Source organism: Carcharhinus amblyrhynchos, chromosome 27 (genome assembly GCF_965287045.1).
Source record: "Carcharhinus amblyrhynchos chromosome 27, sCarAmb.v2.hapA, whole genome shotgun sequence".
Classification (NCBI taxonomy): domain Eukaryota; kingdom Metazoa; phylum Chordata; class Chondrichthyes; order Carcharhiniformes; family Carcharhinidae; genus Carcharhinus; species Carcharhinus amblyrhynchos.
In genome coordinates, this window is record NC_137350.1 from 23,637,524 (window position 1) to 23,657,504 (window position 19,981).

At 43.2% G+C, this 19,981-nt stretch overlaps 1 protein-coding gene across 1 annotated transcript in view; it reads right to left on the reverse strand.

Annotated features, from left to right (window-relative positions):
• The window catches only part of LOC145359159 (protein HEG-like), a 94,381-nt gene that overhangs the window by 12,763 nt on the left and 61,637 nt on the right, over positions 1 to 19,981 (reverse strand). The window contains exons 7-11 of the mRNA XM_080213586.1: positions 12,109 to 12,237; positions 9,257 to 9,299; positions 7,003 to 7,040; positions 3,158 to 3,245; positions 1,387 to 1,564 (exon numbers count right to left, since the gene is read on the reverse strand). Coding sequence (XP_080069712.1) covers positions 1,387 to 1,564; positions 3,158 to 3,245; positions 7,003 to 7,040; positions 9,257 to 9,299; positions 12,109 to 12,237 — 476 coding nt within the window. The remainder of the gene's footprint in view (positions 1 to 1,386; positions 1,565 to 3,157; positions 3,246 to 7,002; positions 7,041 to 9,256; positions 9,300 to 12,108; positions 12,238 to 19,981) is intronic.

Here is a 19,981-nt window from a genome sequence, read left to right on the forward strand (position 1 = left end):
TTTCTGAATGGATGAATTTAGATGGGTTAAATAGCCTTCCTTATTTATGATGAGACAAATGAAACATTCCTATACTGAAATCACTATTCCAGTTCCAAAGTACAAGAATGCTTGTGAAAAACTGGGCAGCAACTTTTGTGGTTAGGTAGATCAGTCATGGTAAATGCACAGGGTTAGGGCAGAGGGGTGGGAGATGTGGGATGCTCTTTCCCCAGAGTCGGTTGGGCTGAATGGCCTCCTTCTGCACCCCATGGAGATAAACGTAAAAGTCAGAATACTAATCGAGGAAGAACTTCAGAAACCATTTTTGTGTCAGACTAACCTAGCCTGTTTGGCCAGTGAGCTTTATAAAATTTCTAACTGAACCACAGGAATCATAGAACATAGAACACTACAGCACAAACAGGCCCTTAGGCCCACAAGTTGCACCAATCATATCCATACCTACCAGGCCATAGAACTATCTGTAACTCCCAATCCCATTAAATCCTATGCACTCATCCAGAAGACTTTTAAAAGACCCCAGTGAGTTTGCCTCTACCACCACCGACAGCAGCCAATTCCACTCACTCATCACCCTCAGTGAAAAACTTACCCCTAACATCTCCTCTCTACTTGCTCTCCAGCACCTTAAACCTATGTCCTCTCGTAGTGACCATTTCAGCCCTGGGAAATAGCCTCCGAGAATCCACCCTATCTATTCCTCTCAACGTTTTATAAACCTCTATCAGGTTGCCCCTCAACCTTTGTCTCTCCAGGGAGAACAGACCTAGCTCCCTCAACCTATCTTCATAAGGCATGCCTCCCAATCCAGGCAACATCCTTGTATATGTCCTCTGCACCCTCTCAATAGCTTCCACATCCTTCCTGTAGTGAGGCGACCAGAATTGCGCACTGTACTCCAAGTGGGGTCTGACAAGGGTCTTATAAAGTTGCAGCATTACCTCCTGACTCCTAAACTCAATCCCTCGATTAACGAAGGCCAGTACACCATACGCCTTCTTGACCACATCCTCCATCTGCGAGGCTGATTTAAGAGTCCTATGGACCTGGACTGCAAGGTCCTTCTGCTCTTCAACACTGCTAAGACTCCTACCCTTGATATTGTACTCCTTCATCCCATTGGACCTCAAAAAGTTCTTTTCCTAAAGTGTGAAACTGTCACCTTAGGAATACACATGTGCTTTTGAGAAGAATGTAGGCACCATTGGAGGCACCTTATAGATTACAGAATGTCTAGGGGAATGGAAAATCAGAGGGACAAGATGAAGGATAAGTTTCTCTGGCTGCACTCCCAAGACCAGAAAGCCCCCCCTGATGTCAATGGACCTTTGCCTGGTCCGTGTCCTGCCTGCTACGATTCCCGTGGCAGGCGAAAGCACTCACCGTTCTCCCACCATCCCGGTGGATATCGTTCAAACTGCTGGTGCTCCCATTCTCCTGCATTTCGAGCTGATTGCCATCCCAGTGCATGGTGGCGCGAGGAATCTTTGGCATCTCGGATTTGGGCCACATTACATAATCATGGGAGCCGGATGAGGAACTACATGAACCACTCCTGGATCTGGAAACAACAAACACTTTTGCTTTAGTTACAACTAAGTCTAAACAGACAGTATAATTTACAATGTGATTACATGTTGCAATTAAATACGTATAGATCCCACACTATTCAAAATGCCGTTTTAAACTCATTGGAACTGCATTTATCCATTGATGTGAACAAGTGCGTGTACTTGCACTTTTTTGCTTCCTGCAACCCTTCAATAATGCATCAATTCTACTTGTGTAACAGACAGTATAAATGGCTGCATCGAGCTCATTCCCCTTTCCCATTAGAGGTAGCTCAAACCAGATTGAGTACATCTCTTCAAAATATCAGCTGATGGCTGCTGAAAGGTCAAGTGTTTGTACTGAGGTATGACTGACCAAAATATCATGCTTACATTAGCACAGTGAGGATAGCAGCAGTATAGCAACAATTATGTCATTTTCTAAAACCACCCTTTGACTGCAGTCAAAAGGATAAGCAGCAACACCATGTCCACACTGCATGACTGAAGAACACAGTAACTAGTTGTGAAGGCTTATTCCTTCAGAATTTAATAGCCTGCTCCAGTCATTCAAAAAGATCATAGTTAATCCTTGACCTGAACTCCTCCTTGCCCAATCTCCATATCCCACAATTCCCTTAGCATCCAATGGTACACAATACTGAGTATTTTGGCTAACGCGAGTGGGGGAGGTGGGGTCAGATTTCTCAACATGGCGGGTTAGTACAGACACGAGGAAATTTATCATGCAACATAGATTTGTATTTAAAGACATCCTTTGTGAACTGCAAATCAAAGGAAGTGATTCTACCAAAAATATTGTAAGTACTGAACAAGCGTGTGGGAGAGTTTAAAAATGCAACTGTCTGCCACTCTATTCATTATAATGCACAATCTATTTCCTGCCAGTGGCGGGGAGGGACATGACCCAAGGTCACTGGAAAGCCAGCAGCTCATAGTGGAGAGTGCAATCGCGCATGCACAGATCAGATTAGAAAGATCTGTCAGTAATTCCACACCCCCCATCTCCCAAAAGTTTTAATTTGTTAATCTGACAGACAGGGAGAATAATTAGTGCCCATCAGTTGTCACCTCTGAAGGAGCCTTTGGAAACTGCCCATTGAGATGCTTCACTGCTTCTCCAGTGACTGTGTTTCACTTCTGTTTTGTAACTTTGGCTAAAGTGGAAGTTGTTGCTTACCAGCTGTGGTTGAACACAACAGGAGGCATCAGTGTCAGATACTCATCCCTTTGACATCCCTTTCACTGCTGACCACTATAGAAGGTGTGTGTGAGGGCTTTGTGATACATTGGGTGGAAGTTGGCAGGTGAGACAGAGCGTGTTTACCGGATGGTCTGCTTGATCTCCTCAGCAGTGAAAGCTTATTCTTTTAGATTATAATAACCTGGTTGACAAACCACTAAAATACCAAGAGGAGAAACCCAAGAGCGTGTAGGTATCCACTTCCACCAGCATTCTATGTCACAAAGCTTCCACTTTAGAAGAGTAGTCAATTTTTGCCTTAGAAAAAAAAAAATCATCTTTTCCCCTGAAGTCTACTGTTTATTAGCAGCATTGGACAGAAAGGTTGTCACGTCCTTACCTGAGACATGTCGTAATCAAGGCCAACAAAAGGAGGAGAAGGATACCACCCAATACACAGGAGACGACCACAACTGCCAGTAAATATGCTGGGGAAATAGAAGTCACATCAATATTACAGTTGGATACACTGAAAGTGGTCACACACCCATCATTTAGCATCAGATTTTAAAATGAATGGGAAAACATTAAACAGTACAAAAGGTAAGTTATGCCTAATTCACAGAGTGAAAGGTGAGTTATTACTCCTTTAACTCACTTAAATGCAGAATTATATTTAAGATGACTATTTGAACCAAAAAATCCCACTGTGCAGGCCGCCATTTGGCCCATAGAATCTACACCAATTCTCTGGAAGTGCAGCCCACCCAGTCCCTCCCCTCTGCCTTATCCCCATTCATTTACCATGGCTAACCCACCTAACCTGCACATCATTGCACTGTGGGAGGAAACCCGCTCAGACACAGGGAGAAAGTACAAACATCACCCAGTGCCAGAGGCCTGAATTGAACTTGGGTCCCTGGCACTGTGAGGCAGCAACGTTAACCACTGTGCCATAATATGAAATGAAGTATTTGGCTGACTTCTGTCATCTTGAACAGAAGCCTTCATTCTCTGATCTCTCAGTCATACCAACACTCTAATTCACGTTAAGCCCACCTACATGAGGCATATATTCCTCCCCCTCCTCTCCCCACCATGTTCTAGTAGCATTCTGCATTTAGTTCCTTATTAATACCTGATTCCTGTAGCCATACACAAAGACAATAGCTTAGGAGTTCGGTTTAGTTCAGTTGGCTGGATGGCTGGTTAGTGACGCAGAGGGACACCAACAGCGTGGATTCAATTCTCATACCAGCTGAGGTTATTCATGAAAACCCCCGCTTTCTCAACCTTGCCCCCTTGCCTGAGGTGTGGCGATCCTCAGGTTAAACTGCTACCAGTCAGCTCTTCCCCTCAAGGGGGGGGCCGTGGGGGTGAGCAGCCTATGGTCATCGGAGACTATGGCACTTTGTCTTTAGTGTTGCCAGCATGATCCTTATAAATTAAGGACAGCGCTCCTGGGAATACCTGCAGTAGTTTCCTTGCCCAGAAAATAGTGATATGGTCAAATCTACACAGCATATTTCAGAGTTTAACATTTCTCCCTTCCTAATTATCCAAACAGTTCTCGTAAGAGGAGAAAACAGTCATGACGATGAACCTCATCCACCTTCTCAGATGATTCTGAGAGAGAAAGTCTAAATGACATATTAGGCAGAATTTTTTGGTCCTTCCTGCCAACTGCTAGTGGACCTGAAGATCCGCAGGATGTGCAGAAAATCTTTCCCATTATTTCAGAGCCCACCATAATTTAGTGGCGCCTAAGGGATTAAATGGAAACCGTGTCGGTCTTCCATGCTCCAGAGGATCACACAACAGGGTGGCAGTGGTCAGCACTGCTGCCTCTCAGCGCCAGGGATCCAGGTTCGATTCCCGGCTTGGGTCACTGTGTGTGGAGTCTGCACATTCTCCCCATGTCTATGTGAGTTTCCTCCAGGTGCTCTGGCTTCCTCCTACAGTCCAAAGATGTGTGGGTTAGGTGGATTGGTCATGATAAATTGACCTTTAGTGTTAGGGGGACTATCAGGGTAGACATGGGGATAGCGGCTGGGTGGGATTGTGGTCAATGCAGACTTGATGGATCGAATGGCTGCCTTCTCATTGTAGGATTCTATGAAAACAAAACTTACTGGTTTTGCCAACGTACCTCACTATCATGCACTCTGTGCCCATCAATTGACCACTGAAAATCCCCTCTTAGCGCTTGCCTCCAACACCCCTCTCTCTCCTCCTGCCTCCCCTCTCCAGTGTCTTTAGGTCCTTCCCTGATCCTGGGCCTTGGATGGATGCTAGCACTTGCAGCATGATGGACTGCCAACAACTCTTGATAAGTAGGACTTTTGCCCCTGGGAACCTGAATCGATGACGTTGGCCATTGGAGCACTTTATCCCATCAGATCTCACTCATCTAATCTCTTTTACTGAATCCCACCCAACATTTCACTTGCTGGGGTGAAACTCGATATGGCTTCACTGGGACTTAGCCATAAATCAGATGATGCACTATGATTCCCTGAGCAGGAAACTTTCTGTCCATTCCTTGGAATCTGAACTGCTTGATTGTGATTTCTATCTTGGACAATGGGGTTTGATCCATATACACAGCCTTAACAACGCACAGATTGAGATATTGCTGTTGCCGAGCAAGGTGGCGGAGGCAGGCATGCTGGAGTTGTTTAAGAGTTACTTAGACAGGCACATGAGTGGGTTGGAGATGGAGGGATATAGGAGATTGTTTTAAATAAGGTTCAGTAGCCTTGGGACGTCCCTGGTAACGTATAAGGATGGGGATGATACTAATGTTTTTCACAGGTGCTTCGGTCCGCCTTGTTGTCCAACGAGGGGCATACACACGATGGGTTGCATGAGGGCTGCTCTTGGTTGTTTCGAGAATAGCTTAGTACTTCACGTTGTTGGTGTACGCTTAGATAAACCACGACAACAGCTGGGCAACACGACAGCTCAGTGACTATCACTGTTTGCTGTGCAGACACATGGATTTGGGCCAGTGACTGTGGGAGTTTACGCATTCTCCCCGTGCTTGCGTGGGTTTTCTCCGGGTGCTCTAGTTTCCTCCTGCACCCCAAAGATGTGCGGTTAGGCTGATTGGTGTAATAAATTGTCCCTAAATTAGTTTTCCCTCAATGTGGAACGCCATAAGCATAGATAAGGGTCATGGGTGGAGGGGGGACTCAATGTTAAAATGGTGGTGCGGGCTTGTTGGGCCGAAGGGCCCGTTTCCCAGGCTGTTTTGTTCTTTGGCCCTATGGGCTAGCAATAAAATTATAGACTTGGGGAAGAGAGTGTTAAATCTCAATCTCCTTTCAAAATGGATGGTCTTCAGGACGTTGCTGCCCTCTGTAACAAAGAGGAAACAGTGAAGCCCCCAATCCTTGGGGTTTGGGTGATACAGAATGCCCATGGAGAAAGGAGAAAGAAGAGTGGAAGAGGAAAGGTGGAAGTGGACACCAGTAATAATGGGGAGATCTAGGGATTGGGAGGAAGAGGGTAGAAAATGCTATCCAGATTTCAGGAAGGTTACTTGTTTGAAGGACATCCAGCATCACGTTGGCTATCAGGATTCCAGGCATAGCATGCCTGTGCTGCATCTGTGAGGGCATTGGTGGTAGCAAGCCAGAGTTAACTATCAGTATGTTGTTTGTTTTGTTTTGCTCAGTTTGACTGGGTGACCACCCTCCCCCATCATAAGGGCCAACTGGCAATGCAAATCTGAACTTCACACTCTTATCTAGATAAGAGAAGCTAAAAAAGAGCTAAAAATGAAATCATGTAATATTAGAATGCTAAGAGTTTTGAGACTTAACCACGTAGCAGATTAAGTACTTGCACCCATTAACAATACTGGAAATAGCTATAGCACTATTACATGAAACCAGAGGAAGTGTGGTGAGTACAGAAACCATTGCGTGCTTTCTGTTACCATGCCTTCTGGTCCCACTGAAATCAATGGTGTTTATCGGCCATGCCACCAGGAAATCAAATGGGGAGGTGGGGTGGTGTATGGTTTGCCATTGGCGGACCAGAAGATTAAAGATTCCATCAGTGGAGAGGGCCAGAAAATTCAGTCCATAGTCTGCAACCCTCAAGATACAAACATCACCATGATCCTTGATCATTGTATCAAATAGCTCTCGCTTCCATTACTGGCACACAAAGAGTGTTTGAATCTCAGTAATTTGTAAATGTGATATTTTGCGAAGAATGTAAATGACGAGTACTTACATTTATCACAGTTAAATCCTCCGTAACCAAATGGACATCTAGAAATAACAAGGAGCTAAATGTTTTAGTTGTCTCAGACACATTGAAAAGATTGAAAATTAACCGCCGGCCCCTCCAAAAAGCACATTACTGCCTTAACAGGCTCATTATACCCAGACAAAGATCTTTGGTGTTTGTGTCCCAAGTATTTGTGCTGGTTAAGTTAGGAATGACATGGAATTCCACTAGTCAGTAATAATTCAGCCTTAAATCACTAACATGGGTTGTTTGCATTAGATAGCAACTAAAGAAACTATAGGTTTTAAAAAAAAATTCAATATGGTAAAAATGTCAAATTATTCATAGCAATCTGTTGTGTAATGGACTCAGTCTGTGGTCCTTCTGGATTCAATTCTATTCAATCCTGGACTAAAAAGTTTCCCACTTCAGATATATTACATCCAGAAATTAATCATCTTTGGCAGTACGTCTCCGTATTAATCAAACGTCATGGCCAAAGTAGCCACTCATTGTTTCTTTTCTAAAGGGAAAAGCATAAGCTACAGGACAAAGGGCAGGTCATATAAAACCGTGGTGCATAGAATATTCTTACAGAATCAGAGAATCCCTACTGTGCAGAAGGAGGTGATTCAGCCCATCAAGTCTGCACCGACCACAATCCCACCCGGATCCTAGTCCCGCAACCCACATATTTATCCTGCTAATCCCCCAACACTAGAGTCAATTTAGCTTGGCCAATTTAGCTAACCCACACATCTTTGGGCTGTGGGAGGAAACCGGAGCACCGCGAGGAAACTGACGCAGACACTGGGAGGATCTGCAAATTCCACATAGACAGTGACCCAAGGCTAGAATTGAACCCAGGTCCCTGATGCTGTGAGGCAGCACTACTAACCACTGTGCTACACTCTTCTCGCAGAGGGTGATGAATCTCTAGAATTTTCTGCCCCAAAGGAAAATGGAGGCTGCATCATTAGATGTATTTAAAGTGGAGGTGGATAAATATTTGACAGATCAAGGAATAGAGGGCTATGAGGAAATGGCACAGAAAAAAAAGAGAGTTGAGGCCGGCATAGATCAACTATAATCGTATTGAATAACGGGGGCAGGCTTGAAGGGCCTGATGGCCTACTCCTGCTTCTTGTGTTCTTGAGAGTCTAGATTCACAACCGTACTTTCCTCCACCTGAGGTGGGATTTTCCACTCCCACCCTACCCCCCCATCTTCCACGGCGTGTTTTCTGCAGCAGAGGCAGCTTGCCATTGGCTGGTGGCAGCGTCACCCAGTCCTGCTGCTATCAACAGGATTATCCTGTTGTTTGCATCCTCCGCCACCAGGGAACTGGTAGTGGGGGCTAACCGTCAAATGGAAAATCGGAAGATCCGCCAGTGGGATGGACACCAAAAAACGACAAGGAGTTAAATGTTTCCGTTATCTTGGACACATCTTGTAGATGCATATGTAAAATCTGATTTCAATTTAATTCATTTCTTCAAAAGGGATTAAATAGATACACTTTACCCATTTAAAAGACATATAATATCTGAAACACTGCACGTGACTTTATTAATAATAGCATCATTAACCCTTTACTGGAGTCTACAGCTTGCTAGTACACTAGTTGAAAGGTGCTTGGATTTAGTCAAGTGAATGTGGGAGACTGACCCCACACACTTGCTCTTTGTCTGCACCGAGTCCAGTACATATAGAGACCGGCTTCTGACCAAAGGATGGGAAAGCAGAGAAGGCAGCTTACCAAAAGCAATCTTAAAAATGTAACAAAAATGCCTTCACATCACAAATGTTTCCTGTCCACAAAACTATCAGAAGTAGCATCAATTAATAGAATCCTATAGTGCAGAAGGAGGCCATTGGCCCATCGATTCTGCACTGACCACAATTCCATGTAGACTATCTCCGTAACCCCATACATTTACCCCACCTAATCCCCCCGACACCAAGGGGCAATTTAGCACGGCCAATCCACCTAACCTGCACATCTTTGGACTGTGGAAAGAAACCTGTGAGCACCTGGAGGAAATACGGGAAGAATGAATTAGATCACCTCATCCTCATGATGTGTATGGGATCTTGCATGCCTCAGTTTTGTGGCAGAGGGACATCATGACTGAAGCAAGAGTATTTTACAGTATGCAGTAGTGTTTCATTAGATAACAGGAAGCAAATGCCATGGAAATAAAGATGCAACGGACACAAGGGGTCCAATGGAGTGCTTTGTAATTGAGTAACTTACTTCACGCAAGTTCCATTTTCAAGCTTAAATCCACTTAGACAAGCTGTTTTAAAAAGAAAAGTAAATAAATTGATTGTGTCACACTAATATTTCTACACTTCAACTGATGCCCAGTTTATACGAGTACAACAGCAGCATTAAGTCTATAAACACACCAGTGTAAATGTTGTATACTTTTCCAAACCACCATAATAAAAATAACAATCCAAAAGGACTGGCTCAAAGGATACATTCATGCCAATATTGTAGCAGAGTGTGTGCTTAGATCACAACTTGGGCAGTTTCCCCGCCCTACACAGTAGATGAGAGAAATGTCAACCAAGGCGAAATAAACTCGAGGATACAGCGGTGAGATGGAATTGTACCAATGGTGTCCCAGGATTCCTGGAGATCAGGCATCACAGTTCTCCATTTATTTAAAAGCTGTCAAAACTTTTCAATAGAATGACGCAGTTGTCAATACTAACAAACTGAAACACAAAATCGCCTTAACTACCTCAAAATCCCATAGCTGCTGTGGTGATCAGCAAAGGTTCCAAAAACTGGGGTTTTTTTTTGTTAACATGGCATATTATGGGTTGAAATGAGATTAGGATGGAACAGCTCAATAGAAAGGGACCATTTCCAATAACTGAAGGGTCGTGAATGACACTAGGTTAAATGTTCATGATTTGGAACAAAAGTAAATAATTTAGGTTTTCAGAATGCTTTCAACAAGATCCCACATAGTAGATTACTATGTAAAGTTAAAGCATATGGGATTGCAGGTTGTGTTTTGAATAGAAAGCTGGTTAACAGACAGGAAGCAAAGAGGTGGAATAATAGATCTTTTTTTCCCCAAGTGGTAGGCAATGAACCGTGGGATCGGTTAGGATTGTATTCATTGGCATTTAGAAGCGTGAGAGGGGGTCTCAACAAAATTTATAAAATTCTAACAGGATTAAGCAAGGTAGACGCAAACAATGTTCCCAATGGTGGTGGTGGGTGGTGGTGATGGGAAGTGTCCAGAACTAGAGGACATAGCTTGGAGGATAAGGGGTAAACCTTTTAGAACTGGGATGAGGAGAAATTGCTTCACCCAGAGGGTGGTGAATGCGTGGAATTCATTACCACAGAGTGTAGTTGAGACCAAAATATTGAGAGATCAAGATTAAATTAGATACATAGTTTTTGGGACCAAAGCTCAAGGGGTTGGGGGGGGGGGGGCGGGGGGCAGGGGGCAAGAGATGGGATCAGGATATTGCATTCGGCAATCAGCCATGATCATAATGAATGGCGGAGCAGGCTCGAAGGGCTGAATGGCCTGCTCCTGCTTCTATTTTCTATCTTCTCTATGTAAATACACTTCCTTACTGAGAAAATTGAAAACGTGGAAATCATTTTCAGGCTTGGTAACTGCAGCAGAAACCAATTCAACATGTAGGATTAGATAAAGCACATGAAGGAAAAAAAGTGTTACCAGCGTGTTAATTGTTATCAAGATTATTTGCTTGTTTTGGAGGATAGATGTATTATTGGGCCGCACTGCCCATTTCCTGTTCGAATACAGACATTTCTACATTTCTGAAAGCTGAGTTTTTTTAAACTCTAAATAGCTTTAGTGGAAGAGTATGCAGATGCATCAACTGCAGTATGCAGATTAGGTTGGCACTAACAGATATCAGGTTATCACTGTTGAACATTAATTAACGGATCACCCGAATTCTGCATTACATCACCAAAAAAAAGTGAAGAGCACTGCAATGGTAGATTTGAAGCAACAAATCTTGTGGCAGAATGAAAGCCCCATACCATGAAATTCACGGGAATATGGCGGTCAAATCATTCGGCTCAAACAATGGGAAAAATGAGAGAATTTTTCACGTGGCTACGAGCGAGTTGCTTTGCCTTTCAGCTCTTAATCAATTTCAGGACCCCACTGGGGTGATTACTTACCAAGACCAAGGGAATAAAAACTAGAATGGCTCTTCCCCACACACACTGGGAGAATTTGCAATTTGTGACTATATTTTCACCAATAACTTTAAAAACATGTGATGCCACTTGACACAGAACAGCAAGTTTGAACAAGAATTCCTAATTGACAAGTTAGGCCTCAAAAGGTTGATGGACCAGATTACACAAAGTACGATAAGCCATCAGGAAGGAGACCATGATAGTTTAAAATTTAGGCTGCCTACTCATTGTTTATGATGAGTTAATCTCAGCCCTCTACCTCTCTGGCCTCCTTGGAAATCTTTACCCTCCTCCACAGGTATGGGAGGCGAGACGGTCGATTTAAAACTGAGATGAGGAGAAACTACTTCTCACAGAGGGCTGTAAATTTGTCAAACTCGTTGCCCCTTAACACAGTGGCATCTGAATCATTGAATAGTTGCAAGGAGGAGATTGGTATATTTTTGATTGAAAAACAGGTTAAAAGGGATTTGGGAAAAGGTGGGGAGGTGGGTTTGAGACCAGGAAGAGATCAGCCATGATCTGATTGAATGGTGGAGCAGGCTGAAAGAGCTGAATTGCCTTTCTGCTCCTAATTCCTCTGTTCTTATGCTGGCACAGAGATTTTAAATCGCTCCGTCATTGCCAGCTGAGGTCCTGGGTGATTCTAGAGCCTGAAGCACTGGGTATTTTCCCTAAATCTTACGTGCCCGAGATCCTCCATTAAGATATTTCTTAAAATCTCTGACTAAACTTTTGGCCATTTATTTTAGAATCCTTGTACGGCTCAAGTGTCAAATTATGTTTCCCAATGCTTCTGTGAAACATCTTGGATTGCTTTATGCTATAGGCACCATACGAGTGCAAGTTACTGCAAACGTACCCCAAAAACACACTGACTGCACAACGTCACTTACCTTTGCAGCTACGATCAGACGGAAGAAATTTGAAGTAGCCAGGCAGACAGTTGCAGGTAGCAATGCCATTGTTTGCTTTACAACGAGAGGTGCTGTTGTCGCAAGGGTTTTGACTGCATATGCTTTCAGCTATTTTGTGTAAAGACAAGGATGGGGGAGAGGGAAGAGAAAGTGGAGGAAAAAAGAAAAATCAGTTACAACATGTTTGACTCCTTTTTTTTTGTTTGTTCTCAGGGGCCCCCTTTAGTATGTTTTACTGGTGAGCACTGCTGCCTCAGCGCCAGGGACCCGGGTTCGATTCCCGGCTTGGGTCACTGTCAGTGCGGAGTTTGCACGTTCATCTCATGTCTGTGTGGGTTTTCTCCGGCTTCCTCCACAGTCCAAAACACGTGCTGGTTAAATGCATTGTCCATGCTAAATTCTCCCAGTGTACTCAAACAGGCGCTGGAGTGTGGCAACTAGGGGATTTTCACAGTAACTTCATTGCAGTGTTAACGTAAGCCTATTTGTGACACTAATAAATAAACCATAAACTTATTTAGTGGCTGTGGAGCCTTAGCCATGTTTCCTCAGGCAAAACATAAAACTTCAGCAGAACATGACCCACAAAGGCAATGATCACAGAATCCTAGAATCCCTCAAGTGCAGGAGGCGGCCATTTGGCCCATCGAGTCTGCACCAACTCTTTTTGACCGAGAACCATACCCAAGCTCTTTCTCTCATCGTACCACTTAGCCCAACCCACGTCACCCGCATATCTTTGGAGTGTGGGAGAGAACTGGAGCACCTGAAGGAAACCCATGCAGACACAGGAAGAATGTGCAAACTCCACACACATAGCGACCCGAGGCCAGGATTGAACCCAGGTCCCTCGGTCTGAGAGTCAGCAGTGTTAACCTCTGTGCCACCCTAAAACATACTAAAAAGGGACATCTGGACTTGAACCTGAGACCTCTTGATCTGCAGTCAAATACTCTCTGACTGAGCTATACCACCAGAGCAGACACTAGATTGACCGATCCCACTGGAGTATATCCACACAATGCTTCCTCAGTTTACTTCTGACCCATTTGTAAATTGTGGTGAGCATAACATGTCATTGCCAAGAGCAGAATTCCCCCAACTGTATGCAGAAATTCATTTTAAAAAAGGCAGTTCCATCTCAAAAGCAGCATGACGGTTAAGTCAAACTGCCAAAAGGACTCCTTCAAAACTTGGCCTGTTCAAATCACAGAATTGAAGTGGAAAACATTAGCATGGAAGTTTCACAATTGCTTGTGGTGCCAACACCGCTTCACTGGTTTTGTGCAGAGGCTTCACTGCAGCATGCAGTAGACTATCTTTGGTTTGGATGACCTTTTGAGAATTATTTGATTAAAGCTGAGATCATTCGATGGCCTCAACCACATCCCGAACCCCAGCAGAACCGTATCCAGCATGAGAAATAAATCTAAAACACATGTTACAAATACAAATACAATCTTCAGAACAGAAAGATCTTAAAGCCGTTATTTTCACTCTCCCCTCCCCCGAAGATTAGATCCTGGCATCTCCTTTCTATTTAAATGGCTGAAATTCTGACACTTTTCTGGATGTCATTTCTATTCTTGCAATTTTGTGCCCCTCTTTTGTTATAATGGGATTTCTAACATACACCTTACGTTAACATTATCATTTCAATGGCCTCTACAGTCTTCCACTGATCTTTATCTATTTGTGGATGTGCCGGCGTTGGACTGGGGTAAACAGTGAAAAAAGTCTGACAACACCAGGTTTAAGTCCAACCAATTTATTTGATAGTACACTCACTAGCTTTCGGGTTAGCCCCTTCATCAGGTGAACAACGGATGAATGAACATCACTTGACAATCACCAGGCAAGACTGTTACCTTCCTGTTGGCGAACACTTCAGTGGTCACGGGCATTCAGCCTCTGACCTTCGGGCAAGGACCCTCCAAGGCGGCCTTCACAACACACGACAGCGCAGAGTCGCTGAGCAGAGACTGATAGCCAAGTTCCACACACGAGGACAGTCTCAACAAGGATCTTGGGTTCATGTCGCACTGTGACATGCTAGCATGATAGCAACATGCTATTAGTCTCTGCTCAGCGACTCTGCGCTGTCGTGTGTTGTGAAGGCCGCCTTGGAGGGTGCTTGCCCGAAGGTCAGAGGCTGAATGCCCGTGACCACTGAAGTGTTCGCCAACAGGAAGGTAACAGTCTTGCCTGGTGATTGTCAAGCGATGTTCATTCATCTGTTGTTCAGCTGACGAAAGGACTAACCTGAAAGCTAGTGAGTGTACTATCAAATAAATCAGTTGGACTTAAACCTGGTGTTGTCAGACTTTTTACTGTCTATTTCCCAGGTTTCTGATGCAGACATGATAGAATGCTACAAGTTTGTGTTGTTGTCGCTAACACATCCTTCTTCCTTACAAAAATACATCCTACATCTAATTTCAGGTGCCTTGCATTATTGTTTGTCCTAACTAGACAAAATTATCTAGTGTGACACGATCTATACTGCCATCATCCCTCTCGGTTGTTTCTCATGTATTCCTTCTAACCAACATTGCTTTTGTCCTTTGGGTTGATACTCAATCCAATTTCAAACTTCAAGACTTTACTTGATCCCCAATATTTTGCAAGTGCTGTGCCATCAGTATAACACAAGTTTATGACTTTGCCTCTTTTCCAGATGCACCATAGAAAGCATCATTTCTGGTTGTACCGCAGCTTGGTATGGCTCATGCTCTGCCCGAGACCACAAGAAACTACAAAAGGTTGCAAATGTGGCCCAATCCATCTCACAAACCAACATCTCAACCACTGACTCAGTTTACACTTCCCACCGCCTCGGAAAAGCAGCCAGCACAATTAAAGGAGCCCAAGCACTGCAGACATTCTCTCTTCCACACCCTTCCGTCAGGAAAAAAGATACAAAAGTTTGAGGTCTTTTCTTCCCTGCTACCATCAGACTTTCAAATGCACCTACCTTGCATTAAGTTGATCCTTCTCTGCACCCTGGCTATGACTATAACACTACATTCTGCATTCTCTCATTTCCTTCTCTACGAATGGTATGCTTTGGCTGTATAGCGCGCAAGAAACAACACTTTTCATTGTATACTAATACATGTGACAATAATAAAATCAAATCAAATTCAGTTCTCTCAATATTTGTGGTGCACACAGACTGAGTAACTTTAATGACTGTCCATAGACATCCTCTCTTCACTTTTCACACCTGATTGTCCATCCTCTAACCTGATGCCCACTATTTGATCCCAAGATAAATTCTGGATAAATCCCCCTTTTGTTACTTTTCTTCATTTTTCTTTTCAATTGCACTGTACTATTGTACCTGTCGTACGGTGTTCTTTAATGCTTATTCGGTGGACAAAGAATTGCGATTCGACTTCTCGTTAATACAATAGTGTTTATTCATACACACAATCAACCGATACAAGTTATTTTACAGAATACTAAAGCTCAATATTAGATCTTGACTCAACTGTTGACTGACTGGTAAGTATCCAGGCAGGTCTCTGTATTCCTCAAATGCGGTCTGGTCTGATAATCTGCCTTTGGTCTTCCTGTCGTTGATGGCGTGGTTGCTTTTCTTGTGATGGCAGTTTCTGGTGGTGGTCACCATTGTCCTGTTCCTGTTGCATGCTGTTCTCTCTTCAGTTGTGCAGCACCTTAAATCACTCATTGGTTTTGAGCCCTTTTGGGCGATCTCTTGATTATCAGGTGTGCTTCTCTTCTTTCCACTTTGCATCATCAGTCATCCACTCCTCATCTTTTATTTTTCCATTTAGGTACAACGTGTCGCATTAGCTCTTGGCTTTGCCATTTGCTTTCTATTTTCAGTTCCGAGACCTCTGCTTGTCCCATTTCCTCTGCAGTCCCGAGACTTTCATACTTACTTTTCTGTGAATCCCTGTTGGTAAAGTTCATAAAGGTTTCACAGAATCACAAGAATTGTTAGGACGCAGGAGGTGGCCCTTTGGCCCATCTTGTCTGCACCAACTTAAGCTGGTAAAGTTCACTTCCATTCCGTTACTGAATGGAAAAGCTGGCAAAAATGTAATGGGCTATCTTGCTTCTCGTCCTTGTAACTATTGAACATTATTGCCCATTGCAAGATCTCTGTACCGCTCAGGTACTCATGGTAAGTGTAGTAACACTTCTTCGGCGACTCCTTATGCATTTATGACCATGTGGCCAAATTCCACTCCAACTCAAATTTCAAGTTTGCTGATGACACTATTGTAGGTGGGTCAGATCTCAAACAATGATGAGTTGCAGTACAGGAAATAGATAGAGAACCTAGTGAAATGGTGCAATGACAATAATCTCTCTCTCAATGTCAGTAAATGAAAGAGATAGACATCAACTTCAGGAAGTTAAGTGGAGGACACCCCCGCCCCCACATAATGGCGATGAAGTGGAAATGGTTAAGCGCTTCAAGTTTCTAGGTGACCAGATCACCAACTTGTCCTAGTCTCTCCTCCGCACTAATGCTGTAGTTAAGAAAGCCCAACAATGCATCTACTTTCACAGGAGGCCAAGGAAATTCAGCTCGTCCCTTGCAACTCTCACCAATTTTTACAGATGCACCATAGAAAACATTCTTTCTGGATCTATCACAATTTGGTACAGATTCTGCTCTGACCAAGGCCACAAGAAACTACAAAAGGTTGTGAACATAGCCTAGCCCACCACACAAGGCAACCACCCATCCACAGGCTCTCTAAACTTCCCACTGCCTCAGGAAAGTGGCCTGCATAATCAAGGATGCCACACACTCTGGATTTGCTCTTTTCCACCTTCTTCCATCAGGAAAAAAGATACAAGTCTGAAAACATGTATCAACTGACTCAAGAATAGTGTTTTCTCTGTTGTCCCAGACTTTTGAAAGGGCCTACCATATATGAAGTTGATATTTCTTAATACCTTAGCTATGACTGTAACACTATATTCTGCACCCTGTCCTTCCCTTCTTTCCTATGTGCTCCATGAATGGTATGTTTTGTTTGTATAGCATGTAAAAAACAATACTTTTCAGTGTATCCCAATAATAAATCAAAACACATAATGCACTGATTATTAACCACACTTGATTGAAAGTCAAACCTTTCGCAAAGGCTGTGCACAGCAAATACCTGAGTCTTAAAATACAGGTTTACTAACAATGGGGCAATGGCTTCTGAATTTGTGGAATATACTCAGGCTTCCAAGTAATGACACGCAAGTAAATGCTTTTAAAATTTGTTGAACTTGACAATTACGAATAATGGTACTAGTGAGGTAATTACCAACAAAATGATGGTTGGGCTAGATTTCAGAACTGCAAATTCACCCATGTGAAATACAATACTCACATAATAGTCACAGGAATTCCAGGGCAGTATCCCTGCTCTCTCACTGTAATTTAACACCTCCAAACGGTAGTCTAATCTGCTCTTATCGCTCTTTCTGCACCTGTCGATCTTTGTTTCCAGCACTCCTTGTTTCAGGAGCCTCCTTCCGTACATCTCAGCCCATTCGTCACTCCCTTTGTTGCTCAACATTGTGCTAATCAGTTTGTCTTTCAGCTCCCATTGAGAAAAAAGTTTAATGAATCTCAACACATTCCAAAGCTCTTACTGCAGATTGTACTCTTTCATTGATACTTTAGTTTTTTTTATATCTTATACGATTGAAATGCTGACCACTCCAAACACTCAAAAGGAACGCTATTTCAATGAGTGCCACAAACTATGGTTAGCAAATTCATCCATGCGTTACCTTTATTCCACTCAAAATACTTTGTCCCTTCACTTGCTAGTCACGTGTAATGTAAATTCCTCACAGTTAAATAGTAAGAGCCAATATCCATTGTGAGCACAGTTCAATGACGCACCAGTTTTAAAAGCACGATGGGCACTCTCATTGGTCCCAAATCGTGTAATGATATACAACACAACCACTTCAGGCCTGTAAATATTTTTGTTTCATTGAAAGGTGCTATATAAATGCAACCCGTTTTATAAATGGTCATCTCAGACAGATGTCTCGTTTCCACTCAATAAAATTCAAACATTTCCAAACAAATGGAATAAACAACAAATTGTAACTATACTCTGCACTCTATTCTGTTCCTATATATTCTATGAATGGTATGTTTTGACTGCCATCGTACCACCCAAGTACTGTTTCTTGCGCAGGGTACACAGTGGTTAGCACTGCTGCCTCACAGTACCAGAGATCCGGGTTAGCTTCTCGGCTTGGGTGATCGACTACGTGGAGTCTGCAGGCTGTCCCACTGTTCGCGATTTTTCTGATTTTCTCCTATGCTCTAAAACACATAATGGTTAGGTGCTAAATTCTCCCTCAGTTTATCCAGACAGGCACCACGGTGTGGCGACTAAGGGATTTTCCCAGTAATTTCATTGCAGTGTTAATGTAAGGTGACTTGCGACACTAATTAAATAAACTTTAAAATTTTCACCGTATCCCAATACATAACCATAATAAATCAAATTAGCTGGTTGACATCCCATTGTCCACCTTTCAGAAAGTTGAGTTTGTACAATAGGCACCAAAAACCAGCCTTCCATCCATTGACTGACCTCCTGCTGCCTCAGCAAAGCAGCCAGCATAATTAAGGACCTCGCACATCCCGAACATTCTCTTTCACCTTCTTCCTTTGGGGAAAAGATACAAAAGTCTGAAGTCATCTACAAACTGACTCAAGAACAGCTTCTTCCCTAACGCCATCAGATTTTTGAATGGACCACCTTGCATTAAGTTGATCTTTCTCTACACCCTAGCTATGACTGTAACACAACATTCTGCACTCGTTTCCTTCTTTATGACAGCATGTTTTGTCCGTATAGTGCACAAGAAACAACATTTTTCACTATGTTAAACATGTGACAATAAATCAAATCAACTTTACCCATCACCTCCATGCTCACTGACCTATCATCTGCCCCCATTCCTGAAACAGCTCAATTTTAAAATTCTCACCGTCCTTTTTCAAATCCCTCCATGGCCTTGCCCTCTGTAACACCGTCCTTCTCTAATCCCTCAGCGATCTCTGCACCACTCTGATTCTGGCCTCTCGCGCGTAGCTGATTTGAACTGCTCCATCATTGGCAGCTGTGCTTTCAGCTGCCGAAACAACGAACTCAAATTCCTTCCCGAGAACATCCCATCTCTTTGAAACACTCCTTAAAGCCTAACCTCTTTGACCAAACTTTTAATCACCTTTCCTATCATTGCTATGACGCTGATAACCCTCCCGTGAAGCATCTTGCCACACTTTTCCACACTAAAGTTCATGTAAATAAAGCTGCTGTTGCATTGTAAATGTGGTTGTCTTTATAAATATTCTAAAATGTTTGACCATTTAATATTCATTTTCTTCCACAGTGCAGTTCCAAAATTACACAGAATAAAACAGCTGCAACAAAGTTATTCCAACAACTGTTGTTCCAAGCTTTCAAAGAGTTGTTCGTTCGCATGGACTGAATTTGAGAGCGCAGTCCATGATAAAATGCTGGTTAAAAGTTGATGCTCAGACATGAAAAAAAACAAGGGAAAAAACCTGAAAGTCAATTTAAGTAATAAAAATAGATTCATAGAATACATAGAATGCAGAAGGCGGCCATTCAGCCCACCAAGCCTACACCAACAACAATCCCACCCAGACCCTACCCCTTTAACCCCTGTGTATTTATTCTGCTAGTCCCCTTGACTCTAAGGGGCAATTTAGCATGGCCAATCAACCAAACCTGCACATCTTTGGAATGTGGCAGGAAACCAGAGCACCCGGAGGAAACTCACACAGACACGGAGAGAACGTGCAAACTTCACAGACTGT